This window comes from Pan paniscus, chromosome X, assembly GCF_029289425.2.
Source record: "Pan paniscus chromosome X, NHGRI_mPanPan1-v2.0_pri, whole genome shotgun sequence".
In the NCBI taxonomy this organism is placed as follows: Eukaryota; Metazoa; Chordata; class Mammalia; order Primates; family Hominidae; genus Pan; species Pan paniscus.
The window spans coordinates 154,846,913-154,867,330 of record NC_073272.2 but is presented as its reverse complement, the minus strand read 5'-3'; the positions used below and the strand labels follow the sequence as shown (position 1 = coordinate 154,867,330).

Below are 20,418 nucleotides of genomic sequence, written 5' to 3'. Positions count from 1 at the left end.
TTGGCCAACATGGTGAGACCCCATCTCTATTAAAAATACAAAAATTAGCCCAGCGTGGTGGTGCACGCCTGTTAATCCCAGGCACCCTGGAGGTTGAGGTAGGAGAATCGCTTGAACCCAGGAGGCGGAGGTTGCAGTGAGCCGAGATCACGCCACTGCGCTCCTGCCTGGGCGACAGAGTGAGACTCCATCTCGGAAAAAAAAAAAAAAAAAAATCCCTATTACAAATAAAAGCTGTTGTGATCCAGACTGCATATACCTCTGCGAATGGAACCAGAACCGTGAATTCCAATGCAAATCGATGCATCGGCACCAGACCCGCTGCACTGGATGTATCTGCATTGCAGTCACCCCAGTACGGAGCACATCATAGATGATCTCTGCAGGTTCGTTGCCCACACAGGAGGCATAGCGCAAATTTCAAAGGAACGAATACATCCTGGAGCCCAAACAGCTATCTGGTTCTGCTGCTGGCCTCCTGACAAGTAGGTAAGAGAGTCACATTTTATAGACGACGGACACCAAAACCACACATGAGGAGTACAAGAGTAGCTTTATCATGGATTTAGGGCTGTGGTTACAAGGAAGCTGTAAGGAATAAAATGACTCCCATGAAGACGTACCGTGCGGACGAGTGGAAGGAGAAATTTGGCCATTACAAAGACACAGGAATATGTTAAGAAGTGAGGGGCAGGATGAAATCATCTAGGGTAGGTATTTAGAGGGAGGGCGCCGTGCAAAATAAGATCCTCACTATGAAACAAAGGCGGAGGCAGGAGGCTGCGTTGGGTGGAAGCAGCGGAGGAAGGAGACGAAAGGGATTGTCATTTTCATGTCGTGGCTTTTTAGAAGACAGCCATGTCCTCTACTCTGATTCTATCAAAATGTGTTCTCGGGGTGCTGGTAACGTTCAGCCAACGAAATAATTCCTATGGCGGCAGTAGGAATAACAAAACGCAGAAGCGGGAACGATGTCTTTTTATTCCTCCCCAGACGCAAACGTGGATGCATGAGGTTTGGTAACAGGCAAAGTCATCTGGTTAACGTGACTGATGCAAAAAGTCCCGGCCTGGGCAAAAAGAAGTCATTGGGTGAATGGGACGGATCAGACTCCCTGTCCTGAGGGGGAGATGGTTTCTTGCAGAACGAGGTGAAGGAGGTGGTTCTGCTCAGCAGTCAACAGTGGCCACATCTCCACCTGCAGCGACTTGATGGCTTCCGTGTCCTTTTCGTGGGTAGCCATGACCAAAGACTGGAGCAGCAGAAAGAGCTCCTCGGCAAGCTGGCCGCTGCTCTCCTGCCCGTGGCTGTCAAAAGCCTCCCAGGAGTACTTCTCCAGGGTCTGGGCGTGCTCCGGCAGCAGCTTGGCGGGCGGTGGTTGCAGGAGGAGCAGCAGCAGCACGCGGGACACCTCGCAGCGGACTAGCACGTCCGAGAAGGCGCCCAGGGCGGCGGGAGAGGGCGCCGCCGAGCCGGAGTTCGGAGGAAGCGGCGCGGCCGGTAGGGCGGGCGTCGCCCCGGGCCCGGGCTGGGGTGCCGGCGGCGGGGGCGGCGGCAGTGACTGCACCGGGTGGCTGCCGTGCTCCCGCGCCAGGCGCTGCATGCGCGTGAAGACCGCCAGGGCGCCGGTGTAGTCGCGCGCCAGCAGCTGGCAGGAGGCGGCCTCGCCAAGCGCCTGCAGCGCGGCCAGGGGCAGCTGGGGCAGCTGGAGCTGGGCGGCGCGCTGGAAGTGACCGGCGGCGGCGGCCGGCTGGCCCAGGTCGCGCAGGGCGGCGGCCAGCTCGAGGCAGAGGGCGGCGGCGGCGGCCGGCTGACCCAGCTCGAGGTGCAGACGCACCGCGGCGCCCAGGGCGCTGGCGGCGGCCTGCAGCGGCTCCCCGTAGGCGGCGGGGCAGACCAGGCGCTGGCGCGCGTCGCGCTCCTGCCGCAGGAAGAGGCGGGCGGCCTCGGTGAGGGCCAGCGCCTCCCCGGGCCCGTGGAAGAGCGCCTGCTGGCAGCGCGCCACCGCCAGCTGGCACCAGGCCGCGTAGGGCAGACACTCCTGAGCGCGCAGCTCCCGGCCCAGCTGTCCGAACTGCTCGCCGGCCTCCGCCACGTTCGGCTTCCGCAGGAACCGCTTCTTCAGCTTGTTCGACACCAGCCGGTAGCGGGCCAGGAAGTCCCCGGCCTCGGGTCCCGGGCCGGCGCCGCCGCCCAGGCCTGCAGCCGCTGCCGCCATGCTCGCCGCCCCAAGCACTTCCCGACGCGCCGCCGCAGCTGGCGGGCGGGCCGGGGCGGGGCGACGTGCCCTGCGTCCCCCTCGGCGGGCTGCCGCCGTGCCCGCGCCGGCTCCCCAGCCCGAGCCTGCCCCTTGCCCTGGTGATATGCAAAGAGCGGGATCGGAGGCGGGGCCTGGCCGGGCTGTGAGCGGCGTATGCAAATGGAGGGTCTCGGGGATGCGGAGCCAAGACCCTGGGAAGGTACGCGGGGCCTGGCGGGGCACCAGCTGCTGCTAGCTCGGCTGCAATGCAAATGGTCTAGGCTGCTAAAGGCATCCCACAGCCTCTCCATCGGAACATGACCCAAACTAAACTCGTGACCCTAATTCCATGTCTGTGCATTTCTGGACTGTTGTTCCGCCCCCCTCCGCCCCCCCCCCGCCCCGACTACTCACTCCTCCGTCTTCCGGTCCAGGGCCCCTTGCCAAGCGCCGGGTCCACCTCTCCGTCCCCACCCCGGTTGCCTTAGAAGTCCGTCCTGTCGCAACACTGCAGTCATGGTCTTGAGGCCCACCCGCCCCAACGAACACCATCATGCTGAGGACTTTCCCGGGCAGGCCCTGACTTGCTCAGAACCAGCGGGGGTGTCCCCTTCCCACCCAGGGCCACTCCCCTGCACTGTCACCGGCAGAGACTGCTCCTCTGTGCCATCCCTGACTCCCACCCAACCCCAGACCCCCACCACCTCTCCATCCCTCCAGCTGTGGAGGTCTCACAACCCCCCAACCCATCTCACCGCCCCCCCACCCCCACCCCAAGGCAAAGTGACTGAAGCAGGCAGATGGGTTCCTTTAAACATTTTATTGACAGAATTAATGAAGGCCCAAGACTTTGGGGCCTGGGCTGTGGGGGGAGGGTGTTTAAGGCCGGGGGATTTGGGGCCGGGGAGTTTGGGGCCGGGTGGGTGGACGAGTGGACCTGTCAGGTCCCAGGGGCCGGGTGTCAGAAGCTAGTCCTCGCCGGGGGCCACTTGAGAGATGGTGGTCGTGTTGAAAAGGGTGCTCAGTAGCCTGTCGTTGTGAACCACCATGTCCAGCAGCAGGGGAGTGATGTTCCGCGCTCCGCTGTTCTGGGCCTCGTTGCCCGCCAGCTCCAGGACCTTGGCCGTCAGGTACTCAATAACCGCAGCGAGGTAGACCGGCGCCGTGCGACTCAGGCGCTGAGCGTACTGGCCCTCCCGTAGACTGCGCTCCACCTGGCTCACTGAAAACGAAAGCTCCGCTCGGACGGTGCGAGAGCAGGTCCGCCCCCGGCCGCCAGCACCGGAGGACCCTCGGTGTCTCCTCCTCCTCGGCATGCTGGGCGTTGAGTGTGCTATCTCGGCTTGGCCCAGCTAGGCAAGATGGCTCTCAAGAGGACAGTTAGCGCGTCCAGTACTGTGTATCCTAGCGACCAGGGCCCAGCCCCTCATTGGCTAGGGAGCCGAGACCAATGGGCACGCACATCCGGTGACGGGCACGCATGTGGTGACGGCCCCTCACAAGGGACGCACGTCCGTCAGGTGACCTCATCACTTTCCCATTGGCCTCGAGGGAGCAGGCCTGGGCCTAGAAGTGGCTGGAGGGCCGTGGGGGTGGGGTGGGGCGGGGCAGGGGGAATCGCGCTGGTGACCCTCTCTTTGCCAGTGGGAACTTTCCCTTTCTACTGGATGGGAACACTGTGGGAAAGACAAAGGGGTGGGCGAGGGGAGGATGGGTACCACGCCTTCACAATGTTGCACATCCATCACGACCACCTAGTTCCGAAACGTTTTCAACACCCCGAAAGGAAACCGAAACCCCTGTACCTATAAGCAGTCACTTGGCGCACGCCTCCTTCCACGCCACCACTACCAGCCCCCACACCCTCCCACACACACCCCCTCCCCCCGCCCATACACACGTTCCCGATAGTCGCTGGCAACCCCTAGTCCATCTGCTTTCTGTCCGTAGAGGTTAGCCTGTTCTGGAGATTTCCTATAGATGGAATTATACGACCAAATGTGAGGCCTTGTGTGTCTGGCTGCTTTCACTTAGCGTAATGGTTTCATCAGGGTTCATCCATGTAGAGGCATGAATCACTACTTCCTTCCTTTGAATGAGTACGATTCTGTTGTATAAATAGGAGGCCACATTTTGTTTACCCACTCGTCAGTTGATGGACAGGTTATTTCCCCCTTCTGGCTATTGTGAATGGCACTGCCATGACCATCTCTCTACAGGTTTTTCTTTGAATATCTCTTTTCAGTTCTTTTGGGTCTATTTCTAGGAGTCAAACTGCTGGCTCGTGTGGTAATTCTGTTTAACTTATCGAGGAACCGCCAAACTGATTTCCACAGCAGCTGTAATCTTTCGCATTCCCAACAGTAGTGCATGAGAGTCCCAATTTCTTCACAGCCTCATCAAAACTTGTTTTCTGTTTGCCTCATTTTGTTTTGTTTACAGTAGCCATCCTAGTGGGTGTGAAGTGCTATCTCATGGTGGTTTTCATTTGTATTTCCCAAATGGCTAATGATGTTGCTGTGGTTTGAGTGCGTCCCCCAAATTGTGTGTCTTGGAAACTTAATCCCCAAATTCACATGTTGATTGGAGGCGCAGCCTTTGAGACGGTAATTAGGATTAGATAAGGTCATCGGGGTGAGACCCCCAGGATGCGACTGGTGGCTTTAAAGAATAGGAAGAGAGGCCTGAAACGACATACACGCTCTTGCCCTCTCGCCATGTGATACCCTCTGCCATCCCCAGATGCCGGGGCACTTCCCAGTCCCCAGAACGGTAAGAAATAAATTTCTTTTCTTTATAAATTGTTCAGTGTCGGGTATTCAATTATGGCAACAGAAAACAGACTAAGACATCTTTTCATGTGCTTCTTGGCCCTCTGTACCTCTGCTTTGGAGGAATGTCTATTCAAGCCCTTTGCCCATTTTTTAATTCGGTTGATTGTATTTTGGCTGTGGGCTTCTAAAACTTATTCATATATTCTGGAAAATAGACTCTTATCAGATATGTGATTTGCAAATGTTTCTCCCATTCACTTTCTGGATAGAGCCCTTTGTTGCCCAAAAGATTTACATTTGGATGTAGTCCAACTTGCCAAATGAAAAGATATCTGTGGCTTTGCCTTTGGTGTCATACTGAAGGAGCTGTTGCCTAATCCAAGGTCGTGCAAAGTTACATCTCTGTTTTCTTCTTAGAGTTTTATAGTTTCAGCCCTTACATTTACATCTGTGATCCATTTTGAATTAATTCTTTACATGATGTGAGGTAGGGGTCCAGGGGCATTCTTTTGCATGTGGCTATCCAGTTGTCCCAGCGCAGTTTGTTGAGGGGATTATTCTTCCCCTCCACCCATTGAGGGGTGCCGGAACTCTTACTGAAAATAAACTTTACATAAATATATGGGTTTATTCCTGACTCTGAGTTCTGTAACATTGACCTAATGTATCTATCACGATGGCAGTACCACCCTTTTCGGATTACTGCGGTTTTGTAGTACGTTTTGAAATTGGGAAGTGTGAGTCCTTCAACTTTTTTCTTTTCTGAGATTGTTTTGGCTGTCTGAGCCCCTTACATTTTCTTATGAATTTTAGGATCAGCTTGTCAGTTTTTACAAAGAAGGCAGGTTGGATTCTGACAGGCATCACAATGAACCTGTATATTGCCTTGGAGATTATGGGCATCTTAACAATATTAAGTGTCCCAATCCGTTAACACAAAATGCCTTTCGATTTATTTAGGTCTTCTTTAATTTATTTTAGCAACGTCTTGTAATTTTCAGAGTATACATCTTGTACACCTTTTGTTAAATTTATTCCTCGACATTTTATTGTTTCGATGCTACTGTAAAATGAATCATTTCCTTAATCTTATTTTCATGTTATTCATTGCTCAGCAAAGTTGCAGTATCCAAGATCAATCTGCAACAGTCAGTTGTTTCAACCAGTCTTTCACCATTAAGTATGATATTATCTCTGGGTTTTTCATGGATGCCCTCTATCAGGTTGAAGAAGTTTCTTTCTGTTCCTGGTTTGTTGAATTTATTTTCATGAAAGGGTACTGCGTTTTGTCAAATGATCCTTTTTGTACATGATTAAGATGACCATGAGCCCCCTCCCCCGCCCCCGCTCCGCCGTGCATTCTATTAATATGGTGTATTATATAAATTGATTTTCACATGTTGAACCAACCATTGATATGGTGTATTATATAAACTGATTTTCACATGTTGAACCAACCTTACATTTGTGGGATAAATCCTATTTGGTCATAGTGTATAAAGAGTGGTCAGTAAACATTTCGTTGAAAGAATAGGAGTGGATCTGGCAAGCTTCTTGGAGGACAATGTGTGTGTTAAAGAATCTGTAGCATGATGAGAAGCCAAGGCACCGGTGGGAGGAGGGGAGTTGCAACCAATTCATTAAGGCTGGAGAGTACGATGCCAGTGGAGCAGTAGTGGTTGATGTGGCTGGGAAAGAGGTAGGCAGGAGCCAAGACATGGAGGTTCTATTATGCCATGCTGAGGTTTTAGAATACCCTGTAGGCTACACTGAACCCACTGTGGTCTTTCAGCTTGGGAGTGACGTGGTCTGATTTGCCTCTAGAAATATCACCCTGGAAGCTGTGTGGAGAATAGAACAGAGAGGATTGTGTGTGGAGAATAGAACAGAGAGGACTGAGATTGGAATTAGAAAGCTGCTGTATTATACCAGTCAAGAAATGACAGATATCTCAACTAAGACAATGGCATTGGTAGATAAGACTAGGGGACAGAGTCCATAAAAAGTTTAGGTAGTAAAATGGCACACAGTAGACACTCACTACATATTACTCATACTGGCGAACCTAGCTGGAGACATGATAATTCATGTGCTCATTCTTCAAAAAATATTGAAGGGTAGTGCCAGGTATACTGTGTTAAGCATTGAGACAACACCAGTGAGAAATATTCTGTTGTATAAATAGGCCACATTTTGTTTATCTACTCATCAGTTGATGAACAGTTCATTAAGTGATTTCCATGGCAGGGGAGGTAAATGTTGTCCTCTATCCTCTTAGATTCTCCAGCTAGGACTTAAATAAGATAGATTAACAAAAGAAAAGCATACAAAATTTTATTTGGTATTTTTTACATGTACATGGGAGCCCTCATAAGAAATATGAAGACTCAAGTGATCAATTACAGCTGAATACTTACATACTAGGGTGGGAAAATTATGGTAAATTGTGAAAACATAACAAGACAATGGGGTTTGGGCTAGGAGAGTTAATTGTGGAAAAGTCACTAAGAAGGTAAGAGTTGTGTAACAAGGTTTTTTGGTGCAGCTTTCCCTCAAGCCTGGACTCCCCATCTCTGGCAATAAGAATGTGTTTCTTCTTCCTGGTATCCAGATAATACCTTTCACATCAGAGTTTCATCTCTTCCTTTCATGAAAAAAAAAAGGAAGGTCACTGTGCCCTTCTTGCATCTGCTACTTTCAAGTGCCTTTAAACACAAAATAATCAATATGCCAAAGTGGCATATTTTGAGGTGGCATTTGATCCCCTACATTACTGATTGGATAGTGTGAATAGTGCTGCCATGAACGCTCCTGTACAAGTGTTTGTTTGAACAGATGTTTTAAATTACAGACACTCCTCAACTTGGGATGGTATTACATCCTGATAAACCCATTGTTAGTTAAAACCATTATTAGTGTAAATTCATTTAATACAGCTATATTAGTCCATTCTCACACTGCTATAAAGAACTACCTGAGACTTGGTAATTTACGAAGAAAAGAGGTTTAATGGACTCACAGTTCTGCAGGCTTAACAGGAAGCATGACTGCGAGGCCTCAGGAAACTTACAGTCACAGCAGCAGGTAAAGGGGAAGCAAGCACGCCTTACCATGGTGGAGCAGGAGAGACAGAGAGTGAAGGACGGAAATGTCATACACTTTTAAACCATCAGATCTCATGAGAACTCACTCACTGTCTCAAGAACAGCAAGGGGAAATCCACCCCCATGATCCAATCACCTCCCACCAGGCCTCTCCTCTGACACACGGGGATTACAATTCAATGTGAGATTTGGGTGGGGATACAGAGCCAAACCATATCAGCGGCTAACCTACCAATCATCATAATTTAGCCTGGCCTACCTTAAACATGCTCAGAACACTTACAATTAGGCTACAGTTGGGCAAAATCATATAACGTAAAGCCAAATTTATAATGAAGTGTTGACTATCTCACGTAATTTATTAAATATTGCACTGAAAGTGAAAGGCAGAATGGTTGTATGTGTACTTTAAGTACTTTTATGCATATAGATTCTACTGAATGCATGTTGCTTTCGTACCATCATAAAGTCAAAATATTGTAAGTCCAACCATTATAAGCTGGGAACCATCTGTATTTGAGGTACATACCCATGAATATATTTATGGGTTTATTTCTTGCTTCTTAATTCTATTCCATTTATATATATGTCTGTCCTTATGCCAGTACCACAAAGCATTGATAACTGTAGCTTTATACGAAGTTTTGAATTTGGGAAATGTGAGTTATCCAGCTTTGTTATTTTTTAGGATTATTTTGGCTATTTGAGGTCTTGCACAATTACACATGAATTTTAAGGTTGGCTTTTCCATTTCTGCCAAAAAAAAATGGCCATTGGGATTTTGATGCAGATTGTATTAAATCTGTAGATCACTTTGGGTAGTACTATCATCTTAATAATATTGTCTTCCAATTCATGAACACAGGATATATTTTCACTTCTTTATGCTGTCTCTAATATCTTTCAGCAATGTTTTGTAGTTTTCAGTGTACAAGTCTTTTACCTCCTTAGCTGAATTTATTCCTAAGTATTTTATTCTTTTTGAAGCTATTTTAAATAGAATTATTTTTTATTTTGTTAATTTCATCTCAGATTGTTCATTGCTAGTGTGTAGAAATACAACTGATTTTTGCGCGTTGATCTTATATCTTGCAACTTTGCTGAATTCGTTTATTAGCTCTATAGTGTTTTGTGGATTCTTCGGGGTTTTCCATACATAAGCTCATGTTCATCTGAGAATAAGATAGCTTTACTTATTCCTTTTCAATTTGGATGCCTTTTATTTCTTTTTTTCCTAATTGCTCTGGCTAAGACTTCCAATACAATTTTGAATAGAAGCAGTAAAAGCAGGCATTCTTGTCTCGTTTCTAATGTTAGGGAAATATCTTTCAGTCTTCTACCATTGAGTGTGATGTTAGTTTTGGGTATTTTATGAATGCTCTTTATCATGTTGTGGATTTTCTCTTCCATTTCTAGTTTGCTTAGTGGTTTGTTTTTGTTTTTTTTTTTTTTTTTGGTCATGAAAAGGTGCTCAGCTTTATCAAGTGATTTTTCTGCATCAACCAGAATGAACTTGCAGGGGTTTTTTTCCCTATATTTTATTAATGTGGAGTTGACTGGGGGATTGATTGTCTTATGTTGAACCAGTCTTGCATTATTGGGATAATTTCCACTTGAGCATGGGCTATAACCTTTATAACATGCTGCTGGATTTGGTTTGCTAATATTTTGTTGAAGATTTTTGCACCTAGATGCATAAGGGAATATTATACTCACATATTCAATTACATGCAATTTGTAATTTTCTTTTCTTGTGATATATTTGTCTGGCTTTGATATCAAGATATGGTGGCCTCATAGTATGAGTTGTAAAGTTTACTCTCCTTTTCTATCTCTTGGAAGAGTTTAAGAAGGATTAATGTTAATCCTTCCTTAAACATTTAGTAGAATTTACCAGTGAGGCCTTCTAGCACAATGCCTGGCACATAATATATGGAATCTAGGATTTGTGTAGTCAGTCATTAACTATTTGTTGAATTAATAAATTGTCTCCCCAAGCAGGTTTCTAATCAAGGCACAAAGATTGAGTAACGAATGAAGGCAAAGCCAATGTATACAGGGTATTAGTTTTCTAATGCTGGGGTGGCAAATTACCACAAACTTAATATGGCTTAAAACAACACAAGTTTATTATCTTACAGTTCGATAGGGCAGAAGACCGACCCAAGTCTCACTGGGCTAAAATCAAGGTGTCATCAGGGCTGCATTTCTTTCTGGAAGCTCTAGAAAAGGATCCTTTTTCGGTCGCCTGTAGTCCCAGCTACTCGGGAGGCTGAGGCAGGAGAATGGCGTGAACCCGGGAGGCGGAGCTTGCAGTGAGCGGAGATCGCGCCACTGCACTCCAGCCTGGGCGACAGAGTGAGACTCCGTCTCAAAAAAAAAGAAAAAGAAAAGGATCCTTTTTCCTTTCTTTTCCAGCTTCTAGATGCCACACACATTCATTAACTCATGGCTTCCTTCCTCCATCTTCGAAGCCAGTAACATTGCACCTTAGTGACTATTCTTAAGTAGTCACGTCTCCCTTTGACTCTCCTCTTCTGCCTCTCTCTCTCACTTTCAAGGCCTCTTGTGATTACATTGGGCCGACCTGGATAATCCAGGATATTCTCCCTATTTTGACATCAGCTAATTGGCAAACTTAATTCCATCTGCAACCTTAAGTCCCTCTTGCCATGCAACATAACACAGTCAAATGTTCTGGGGATTAAAATGTGGACATCACTGAGAGATCATATTCTTCCTAGCACATACGGTTTAGTCACAAGTTAATGATCAACATTTATTAGCTATATAATACTCTCAAGTTCAACATAAACTTTTTGGATGCTGATAAAACGGAATGGCATTTTACATTGATATATACGTCATTTCAAAACTTCTTCTACTTCTCAATGATTATTCTGTAGCAACAAATTTCTTTTAAATCAGAAATTTGGAAACATAACGAGACCTATCTCAAATCAAAGATGACTATCCCCTTTTGGAGTCAGACTACACATTCATTATTTTAGTCAAAATGAGACATAAAATTCAGGCCCCCAAGAGCTGCCAGTACCCACTTACGCAGGAGGTAGCTAGACGAAACAGGTAGCTTTCTACAAATGATTTTGCACCATCCCACCCCAGAGAGGTGGGTTGGAGTGTTTACTTATTACCTGGGATTTAATTATACTAGCTCTTGCAAAAGCCAAGTCTAAAGGCCATAAATAGAAGGTCAAATTTTCTCCTATATAGAAAGGAGAGCAGCAGCGAAAACAAAATCCTTGGTAAATCTTTAAATAAAGTTATATGGTTTGAATATGTTATTCATTCTATTTTAACCCCCCAATACAGATATATTTATAAAAAAGAATATTGTGATTTCTGGTATAACTTGTTTAGGAACAAAGCCACAAATTTATTAATATTTTCTGTTCCATGGGAAGAAAAAAATGCTACATGGCAGAATAATTTTTAAAAATTTCCAGCCGGGCACGGTGGCTTATGCCTGTAATCCCAGCACTTTGGGAGGCCGAGGTGGGCGGATCACAAGGTCAGGAGATCGAGACCATCCTGGCTAACACGGTGAAACACCGTCTCTACTAAAAATACAAAACATTAGCTGGGCGTGGTGGTGGGCGCCTGTAGTCCCAGCTACTCGGGAGGCTGAGGCAGGAGAATGGCGTGAACCCGGGAGGCGGAGCTTGCAGTGAGCCGAGATCGCGCCACTGCACTCCAGCCTGGGCGACAGAGTGAGACTCCATCTCAAAAAAAAAAAAAAAAATCCCATGATACTAAACTGATGTGTGATCATATAATAGACTTACACTGATACCTATTTTAGTGTATTCAAGCAGATAAAAAATCCCAGGTGTTCTATGAGTGATATCATTTTCAGTATTTCTTATGCTGTATGCCATGGTTTAAATCTAGGCCTTTCGAATTGGCATTACTACCATATTTCTCAAACTGTATTCCCTTTCTCTTGAATATGTTATGTAATTTTGTCCAGAACCCAGACATGTCAAGGTGTGAAATCCCACGTTTTGGATACTAACGTGTCTCATTAATTCATACAGTGGGATCATTCATTAATGCCCACATTATAGACTCTCTCTCTCTACACACACACACACACACACATACACACACACACACACTACATTCTTAGAAGATCATTCTGAGACCAGGGTGGAGGATAGGCTGTGCATTCCCAGTACTCTTTCACAGCTGACTCTGTCCTCTGCCAGTGTTTTCAAACTTTACTGCTTATGAAACAGCTAAGGGTCTTATTAAAATTTAGATTCTGATTCAGTAGAACTGACATGGTGCCCAAGGAACTGCATCTCTTTTAAAAAATCTTTATTTAGGTATAATTGACAAAAGTTGCATATATTTAAGAGGTACAACTTGATGTTTTGATATATTTTGTTTTTCATATATGATGTTTGATACATTGTGAAATGGTCACCACAAGCAAGCTAATTAAGATATATCTATCTCTTTGCCTAGCTACATTTTTTTGTGGTGAGAACATTTATGACCTACTCTTTTAGCAAATTTCAAGTATACAATATTGTTTACTGTAGTTACTATATCGTACATTAGATCTCCAGAACTAATTTATCTTGCATAACTGAAATTTTGTACCCTTTGATCAACATCTCCCTGTTTCCCCCACACCACAGTCCCTAGCACCTAAGATTCTACTGTCTGCTTTTATGAGTTTGACTATCTTAGATTCCACATATGAGGTCATGAAGTATTTTTCTTTCAGTGTCTGGCTTATTACACTTAGCATAATATTTTCCAGGTTCATCCATGTTATCACAAGTGGGAGGATTTTCTTCTATTTTAAGGCCAAATAATATTTTATAATTGTGGGAATATTCCATCAGATATATATATATCAGATTGTCTTTATCCCTCCATCCATCAATGGACACACTTAGGTTGTTTCCATATCTTGACTACTGTGAATACTGTTACAGTGAACATGGGAGTGCAGATATTCAACATACTGATTTTGTATCCTTTGGATATATAACAGAAGTGAGATTGCCAGATCACATGGTATTCATTTTTAGTTTTTTTGAGGAACCTCTATGCTGTTTTTCATAATGGCTGTACCAATTTATTTTTGCAGCAACAGTGTACAAAGGTTTCCTTTTCTCCACATTACCACCAACATTTGTCATATTTTGTCTTTTTGATAATAGCTATTTGCTATGGTTTGAGTGTTTTCCTCAAAAAACATGTGTTGGAAACTTAATTCCCAATGCGACAGTGTTGGGAGGTAGGGCCGAATGGGAGGTGTTTAGGTTATGAGGACTCCAGCCTCATGAATGGATTAATGCCGATTACAAAAGCACCTAAGGCTGTGAATTTGAATTGCTCTCTCTTGCCCTCTTTTTGCCCTTCTGCCATGTTATGATATAGAAAGAAGGCCTTTGCCAGATGCTGGCCTCTTGATCTTGGACTGCCCAGCCTCCAGAACTGTGAGCCAAATACATTTCTGTTCACTACAAATTACTCAGTCTGTGGTATTCTGTCATAGCAGCATAATAAATTAGAGTCCATAATAAGTTATAGTCCATAACAGACTAAGACACTATTCTAATAGATGTGAGGGAATATCTCATTGTGTTTTGATTTGCATTTCCCTGTGGGTTAGTGATGCTGAGCATCATTTATCTGTTGGCCTTTTATATTTCTTCTTCTGAAAAATTCTATTTGGGTTCTTTGCCCATTTTTAATTGGGTTGTTTCTTACTAATGAGTTGTTTGAGTTTCTTACCCATTATCAGATATACAGTTTGCAAATATTTTCATCCATTCCATAGGTTGTCTTTTCACTCTGTTGATTATTTCTTTTGCTGTGCAGAAAGTTTTTAGTTTGATGCAATCCCAGTTTCTATTTTTGTTTTTGTTGCCTGTGCTTTTGGTGTCATATAAAAAAATTATTGCCCAAATCAATATCAGGTAGCTTTTTTCCTGTTTTCTTCTAGGAGTTTTATAGTTTCAGGTCTTATATACAAGTGTTTAATCAATTTTGAGTTGAATTTTATGTATAGTGTGAGAAAAGGGCCCAATTTCTTTCTTCTGCATGTGGATATTCAGTTTTCCCAATATCATTTATTGAAGAGACTCTCTTTTCCCCGTTGTGTGTTCTTGGCACCCTTGTCAAAAATCTGTTGACTGTAAATGTGTGAACTTATTTCTGGGCTTTTCTATTCTGTTCCCTTGGTTGATGTGTCTATTTTTATGCCAGTACCATACTATTTTGATTACCGGAGACTTGTAGTATATTTTGAAATCAGGAAGTATGATGCCTCTAGCTTTGTTCTTCTTGCTTAAGATTGCTTTGCCAGGCTGCATGTGGTGGCCCACGCCTGTAATCCCAGCACTTTGGGAGGCTGAGGCGGGTGGATCACTTGAGGTCAGAAGTTTAAGAGCAGCCTGGCCAACATGGTGAAACCCCGTCTCTACTGAAAAAATACAAAAATTAGCCAGGTGTGCTAGCAGGCCCCTGTGATCCCAGCTAATCTGGAGGCTGAGGCAGGAGAATCACTTAAACCTGGGAGGCAGAGGTTGTAGTGAGCCAAGATTGCACCACTGCACTCCAGCCTGGGCAACAGAGCAAGACTCTGTCTCAAAAAAAAAAAAAAAAAAGATTGCTTTGCCTCCTTGGGGTCTTTTGTGATTTCATATTAATTAAAAAATTTTTTTTTATTTCTGTGAAGAACACCATTGAGATTTTGATAGGGATCACATCAAATCTATAGATTACTTTGGGTAGTGTGGACATTTTAACAATACTAATTCTTCCAATCTAGGAATATGGAATATCTTTTATTTATCTGTGTCTTAATTTCCTTCATAAATGTTTTCTATATTTTCATTGTACAAGTCTTTCATTTCTTTGGTTAAGTCTATTCCTAAGTATTTTATTCTTTTGTTGCTATTGTAAATAAGATTATTTTCTAATTTCCTTTGGGATATTTTATAGTGTATAGAAACACCACTGATTTCTGTGTGTTGATTTTGTATCCTGCAACTTTACAGAATTCATGTATTAGTTCTAACAGTTTTTTCTTGAGTCTTTAGAGTTTTCTACATGTATGATCATGTCATCTGCAAAAAGAGATAATTTTACTATTCTCTTCTATTTGGATGCTTTTTATTTTATTTATTTTTTAAATTATATTTTAAGTTCTGGGTTACATGTGCAGAACGTGCAGTTTTGTTACATAGGTATACACGTGCCCTGGTGGTTTGCTGCACCCATCAACCCGTCACCTACATTAGGTATTTCTCCTAATGTTATCCCTCCCCTAGCCCCCCACCCCCCAACAGGCCCCAGCGTGTGATGTTCCACTCCCTGTTTCCATGTGTTCTCATTGTTCAGCTCCCACTTATGAGTGAGAACATGCAGTGTTTGGTTTTCTGATCTTGTGATAGTTTTTGAGAATGATGGTTTCCAGCTTCATCCACGTCCCTGCAAAGGACAGGAACTCATCCTTTTTTATGGCTGTATAGTATTCCATGGTGTATATGTGCTACATTTTCTTAATCCAGTCTATCATTGATGGACATTTGGGTTGGTTCCAAGTCTTCGCTATTGTGAATAGTGCCACAGTAAACATACATGTGCATGTGTCTTTATTGTAGAATGATTTATAATCCTTTGGGTATATGCCCAGTAGTGGGATTTGCTGGGTCAAATGGTATTTCTAGTTCTAGATCCTTGAGGAATCGCCATACTGTCTTCCACAATGGTTGAATTAATTTACACTCCCATCAACAGTGTAAAAGCGTTCCTATTTTTCCACAACCTCTCCAGCATCTGTTGTTTCCTGACTTTTTAATGATCACCATTCTAACTGGCGTGAGTTGGTATCTCACTGTGGTTTTGATTTGCATTTCTTTAATGACCAGTGATGATCAGCATTTTTTCAAATGTCTGTTGGCTGCATAAATGTCTTCTTTTGAGAAGTGTCTGTTCATATCCTTTGCCCATTTTTTGATGGGGTTGTTTGTTTTTTTCTTGTAAATTTGTTTAAGTTCTTTGTAGATTCTGGATATTAGCCCTTTCTCAGATGGATAGATTGCAAAAATTTTCTCCCATCCTGTAGGTTGCCTGCTCACCCTGATGATAGTTTCTTTTGCTGTGTGGAAGCTCTTTAGTTTAATTAGATCTCCTTTGTCAATTTTGGCTTTTGTTGCCATTGCTTTTGGTGTTTTAGACATGAAGTCTTTGCCCATGCCTATCTCCTGAATGGTATTGCCCAGGTTTTCTTCTAGGATTTTTATGGTCCTAGGTCTTACGTTTAAGTATTTGATCCATCTTGAGTTGATTTTTGTAAAAGGTGTAAGGAAGGGATCCAGTTTCAGTTTTCTGCATATGGCTAGCCAGTTTTCCCAACACCATTTATTAAATAGAGAATCTTTTCCCCATTGCTTGTTTGTGTCAGGTTTGTCAAAGATCATATGGTTGTAACTGTGTGGTGTTATTTCTGAGGCCTCCATTCTGTTCCATTGGTCTGCATATCTGTTTGGCCCCAGTACCATGCTGTTTTGGTTACTGTAGCCTTGTAGTATAGTTTCAAGTCAGGTAGCATGATGCCTCCAGCTTTGTCCTTCTTGTCCAGGATTGTCTTGGCTATGAGGGCTCTTTGTTGGTTCCATATGAAGTTTAAAGTAGTGTTTTCCAATTCTGTGAAGAAAGTCAGTGGTAGCTTGATGGAGATGGCATTGAATCTATAAATTACTTTGGGCAGTATGGCCATTTTCATGATAATGATTCTTCCTATCCATGAGCATGGAATGTTTTTCCATTTGTTTGTGTCCTCTCTTATTTCCTTGATCAGTGGTTTATAGTTTTCCTTGAAGAGGTCCTTCACATCTCTTATAAGTTGTATTCGTAGGTATTTTATTTTCTTAGTAGCAATTGTGAATGGGAGTTCACTCATGATTTGGCTCTCTGTTTGTCTGTTATTGGTGTATAGGAATGCTTGTGATTTTTGCACATTGATTTTGTACCCTGAGACTTTACTGAAGTTGCTTATCAGCTTAAGGAGGTTTTGGGCTGAGACGATGGGGTTTTCTAAATATACAATCATGTCATCTGCAAAGAGAGACAATTTGACTTCCTCTTTTCCTATTTGAATACCCTTTATTGCTTTCTCTTGCCTGATTGCCCTGGCCAGAACTTCCAATACTATGTTGAATAGGAGTGGTGAGAGAGGGCATCCCTGTCTTGTGCCAGTTTTCAAAGGGAATGCTTCCAGTTTTTGCCCATTCAGTATGATATTGGCTGTGGGTTTGTCATAAATAGCTCTTATTATTTTGAGATATGTTCCACCAATACATAGTTTATTGAGAGTTTTTAGCATGAAGGGGTGTTGAATTTTATCGAAGGCCTTTTCTGCATCTATTGAGATAATCATGTGGTTTTTGTCATTGGTTCTGTTTATGTGATGGATTATGTTTATTGATTTGCATATGTTGAACCAGCCTTGCATCCCAGGGATGAAGCCAACTTGATTGTGGTAGATAAGCTTTTTGATGTGCTGCTGGATTTGGTTTGCCAGTATTTTATTGAGGATTTTTGTATCGATGTTCATCAGGGATATTGGCCTGAAATTTTCTTTTTTTGTTGTGTCTCTGACAGGTTTTGGTATCAGGATGATGCTGGCTTCATAAAATGAGTTAAGGAGGATTCCCTCTTTTTCTATTGTTTGGAATAGTTTCAGAAGGAATGGTACCAGCTCCTCTTTGTGCCTCTGGTAGAATTTGTCTGTGAATCCATCTGGTCCTGTACTTTTTTTGGTTGGTAGGCTATTAATTACTGCCTCAATTTCAGAACTTGTTATAGGTCTATTCAGGGATTCAACTTCTTCCTGGCTTAGACTTGGGAGGGTGTATGTGTCCAGGAATTTATCTATTTCTTCTAGATTTTCTAGTTTATCTGCATAGACGTGTTTATAGTATTCTCTGATGGTAGTTTGTATTTCTGTGGGATCAGTGGTGATATCCCCAATATCATTTTTTATTGCATCTATTTGATTCTTCTCTCTTTTCCTCTTTATTAGTGTGGCTAGCAGTCTATCTATTTTGTTGATTTTTTCAAAAAAAACAGCTCCTGGATTCAATGATTTTTTGAAGGTTTTTTTGTGTCTCTATCTCCTTCAGTTCTGCTCTGATCTTAGTTATTTCTTGTCTTCTGCTAGCTTTTGAATTTGTTTGCTGTTGCTTCTCTAATTCTTTAATTTTGATATTAGGGTGTCAATTTTCAATTTTTCTTGCTTTCTCTTGTGGGCATTTAGTGCTATAAATTTCCCTCTAAACACTGCTTTAAGTGTGTCCCAGAAATTCTGGTACGCTGTGTCTTCATTCTCATTGGTTTCAAAGAACATCTTTATATCTGCCTTCATTTCATTATTTACCCAGTAGTCATTCAGGAGCAGGTTGTTCAGTTTCCATGTATTTTTGCGGTTTTGAGTGTGTTTCTTAATCCTGAGTTCTAATTTGATTGCACTGTGGTCTGAGAGACTGTTTGTTATGATTTCCATTCTTTTGTATTTGCTGAGGAGTGTTTTACTTCGAATTACATAATCAATTTTAGAATAAGTGTAATGTGGTGCTGAGAAGAATGTATAATCTGTTGATTTGGGGTGGAGAGTTCTGTAGATCTCTATTAGGTCTGCTTGGTCCAGAGCTGAGTTCAAGTCCTGAATATCCTTGTTAATTTTCTGTCTCATTAATCTAATATTGACAGTGGGGTGTTAAAGTATCCCACTATTATTGTGTGGGAGTCTACGTCTCTTTGTATGTCTCTAAGAACTTGCTTTATGAATCTGGGTGCTCCTGTATTGGGTGCATATATATTTAGGATAGTTAGCTCTTCTTGCTGCATTTTTCCCTTTACCATTATGTGATGCTCTTCTTTGTCTCTTTTGGTCTTTGTTGGTTTAAAGTCCGTTTTATCAGAGATTAGGATTGCAACTCTTGCTTTTTTTTTTTTTTTGCTTTCCATTTGCTTGGTAAATATTCCTCCATCCCTTTATTTTGAGGCTATGTGTGTCTTTGCAAGTGAGATGAGTCTCCTGAATACAGCATACTGATGGGTCTTGACCCTTTATCCAATTTGCCAGTCTGTGTCTTTTAATTGGGGTATTTAGCCCATTTACATTTAAGGTTAATATTGTTATGTGTGAATTTGATCCTGTCATTATGATGCTAGCTGGTTGTTTTGCCCATTAGTTAATGCAGTTTCTTCATAGTGTCAATGTTCTTTACAATTTGGTATGTTTTTGCAGTGGCTAGTACCAGTTGTTCCTTTCCATGTTTAGTGCTTCTTTCAGGAGCTCTTGTAAGGCAGGTCTGATGGTGACAAAATCCCTCAGCATTTGGTTGTCTGTAAAGAATTTCATTTCTCCTTCACTTATGAAGCTTTAAGAGGTTTAATTGACTCACAGTTCTGCATGGCTGTCCCATAAGTCCCATGTTCTTTCCTCAGGAAACCTACAGTCATAGCAGAAAGGGAAATAGGCACATCTTACATGGCAGCAGGCAAGAGAGAGTGTGTGAAGGAGGAACTGTCAAACACTTATAAAACCATCAGCTCTCATAAGAACTCACTATCAGGAAAACAGCATGGGGGAAACCATCCCCATGATCCAATCACCTCCCACTAGGTCCCTCCCTTGACATGTGGGGATTATGGGGATTACGATTCAAGGTGAGATTTGAGTGGGAACATAGAGCCAAACCATATCAGTATCTAAAAGGAAAAACCTTCAGTTTTTCCACATTTGGTTATGATATCAGCTGTGAGCTTTTCCTATATGGTCTTTATTGTGTTAAGTTCCTTCTGTATCTATCTTGCTGAAAGTTTTTATTATGAATGGATATCTAGTTTTGTCAAATTCTTTTTCTGTATTGATCGAAATAATCATGTGTTTTTCATCTTTCATTCTGATAATGTGGTATATCACATTGATTGATTTGCCCATGTTGAACCATCCTTGCATCCTAGGGATAAATACCACTTGTTCATGATGAATGATCCTTTTAATGTGCTGTTGAATTTGGTTGGCTGGTGTTTTGTTGAGGATTTTTGTATCCGTGTTCATCAGGGATATTGGCCTGTAGTTTTCTTTCTTTTCTTTTCGTTTTCTTTTTCTTTTTTTTTTTTTTTTTTTTTTTTTTTTTGAGACAGAGTCTTGCTCTGTCGCCCAGGCTGGAGTGCAGTGGTGGTATGATCTTGGCTCACTACAACCTCCACCTCCTGGATTCAAGCGATTCTCCTGCCTCAGCCT

The 20,418-nt window shown here is 43.1% G+C and overlaps 3 protein-coding genes across 4 annotated transcripts in view; 1 reads left to right on the top strand and 2 right to left on the bottom strand.

The window, feature by feature from the left end:
- The window catches only part of F8 (coagulation factor VIII), a 185,434-nt gene that overhangs the window by 133,248 nt on the left and 31,768 nt on the right, over window positions 1–20,418 (top strand). Inside the window, exon 1 of one of the 2 annotated variants that reach the window (XM_008962334.4) lies at window positions 2,217–2,459. The exons of the other annotated variant lie outside the window; for it this stretch is intronic. Within the exon in view, the coding sequence (XP_008960582.2) occupies window positions 2,217–2,459 (243 nt within the window). Of the gene's footprint in view, window positions 1–2,216; window positions 2,460–20,418 lie in introns of those variants that run through there. 2 annotated transcript variants of the gene reach the window in all.
- Window positions 535–2,218, bottom strand: F8A1 (coagulation factor VIII associated 1). Its single transcript, XM_034950303.3, has one exon. It carries the CDS (start codon window positions 2,216–2,218, stop codon window positions 1,106–1,108), a length of 1,113 nt encoding a protein of 370 aa, XP_034806194.1. The 3' UTR covers window positions 535–1,105.
- Window positions 3,041–3,744, bottom strand: LOC100992822 (histone H2A-Bbd type 2/3). Its single transcript, XM_003809959.5, has one exon. It carries the CDS (start codon window positions 3,553–3,555, stop codon window positions 3,208–3,210), a length of 348 nt encoding a protein of 115 aa, XP_003810007.1. The 5' UTR covers window positions 3,556–3,744; the 3' UTR covers window positions 3,041–3,207.

Coding starts and splice junctions, on each gene's coding strand:
- F8A1 (XM_034950303.3), bottom strand. CDS start 2,218: ATGGCGGCAGCGGCTGCAGGCCTGGGCGGCGGCGCCGGCCCGGGACCC.
- LOC100992822 (XM_003809959.5), bottom strand. CDS start 3,555: ATGCCGAGGAGGAGGAGACACCGAGGGTCCTCCGGTGCTGGCGGCCGG.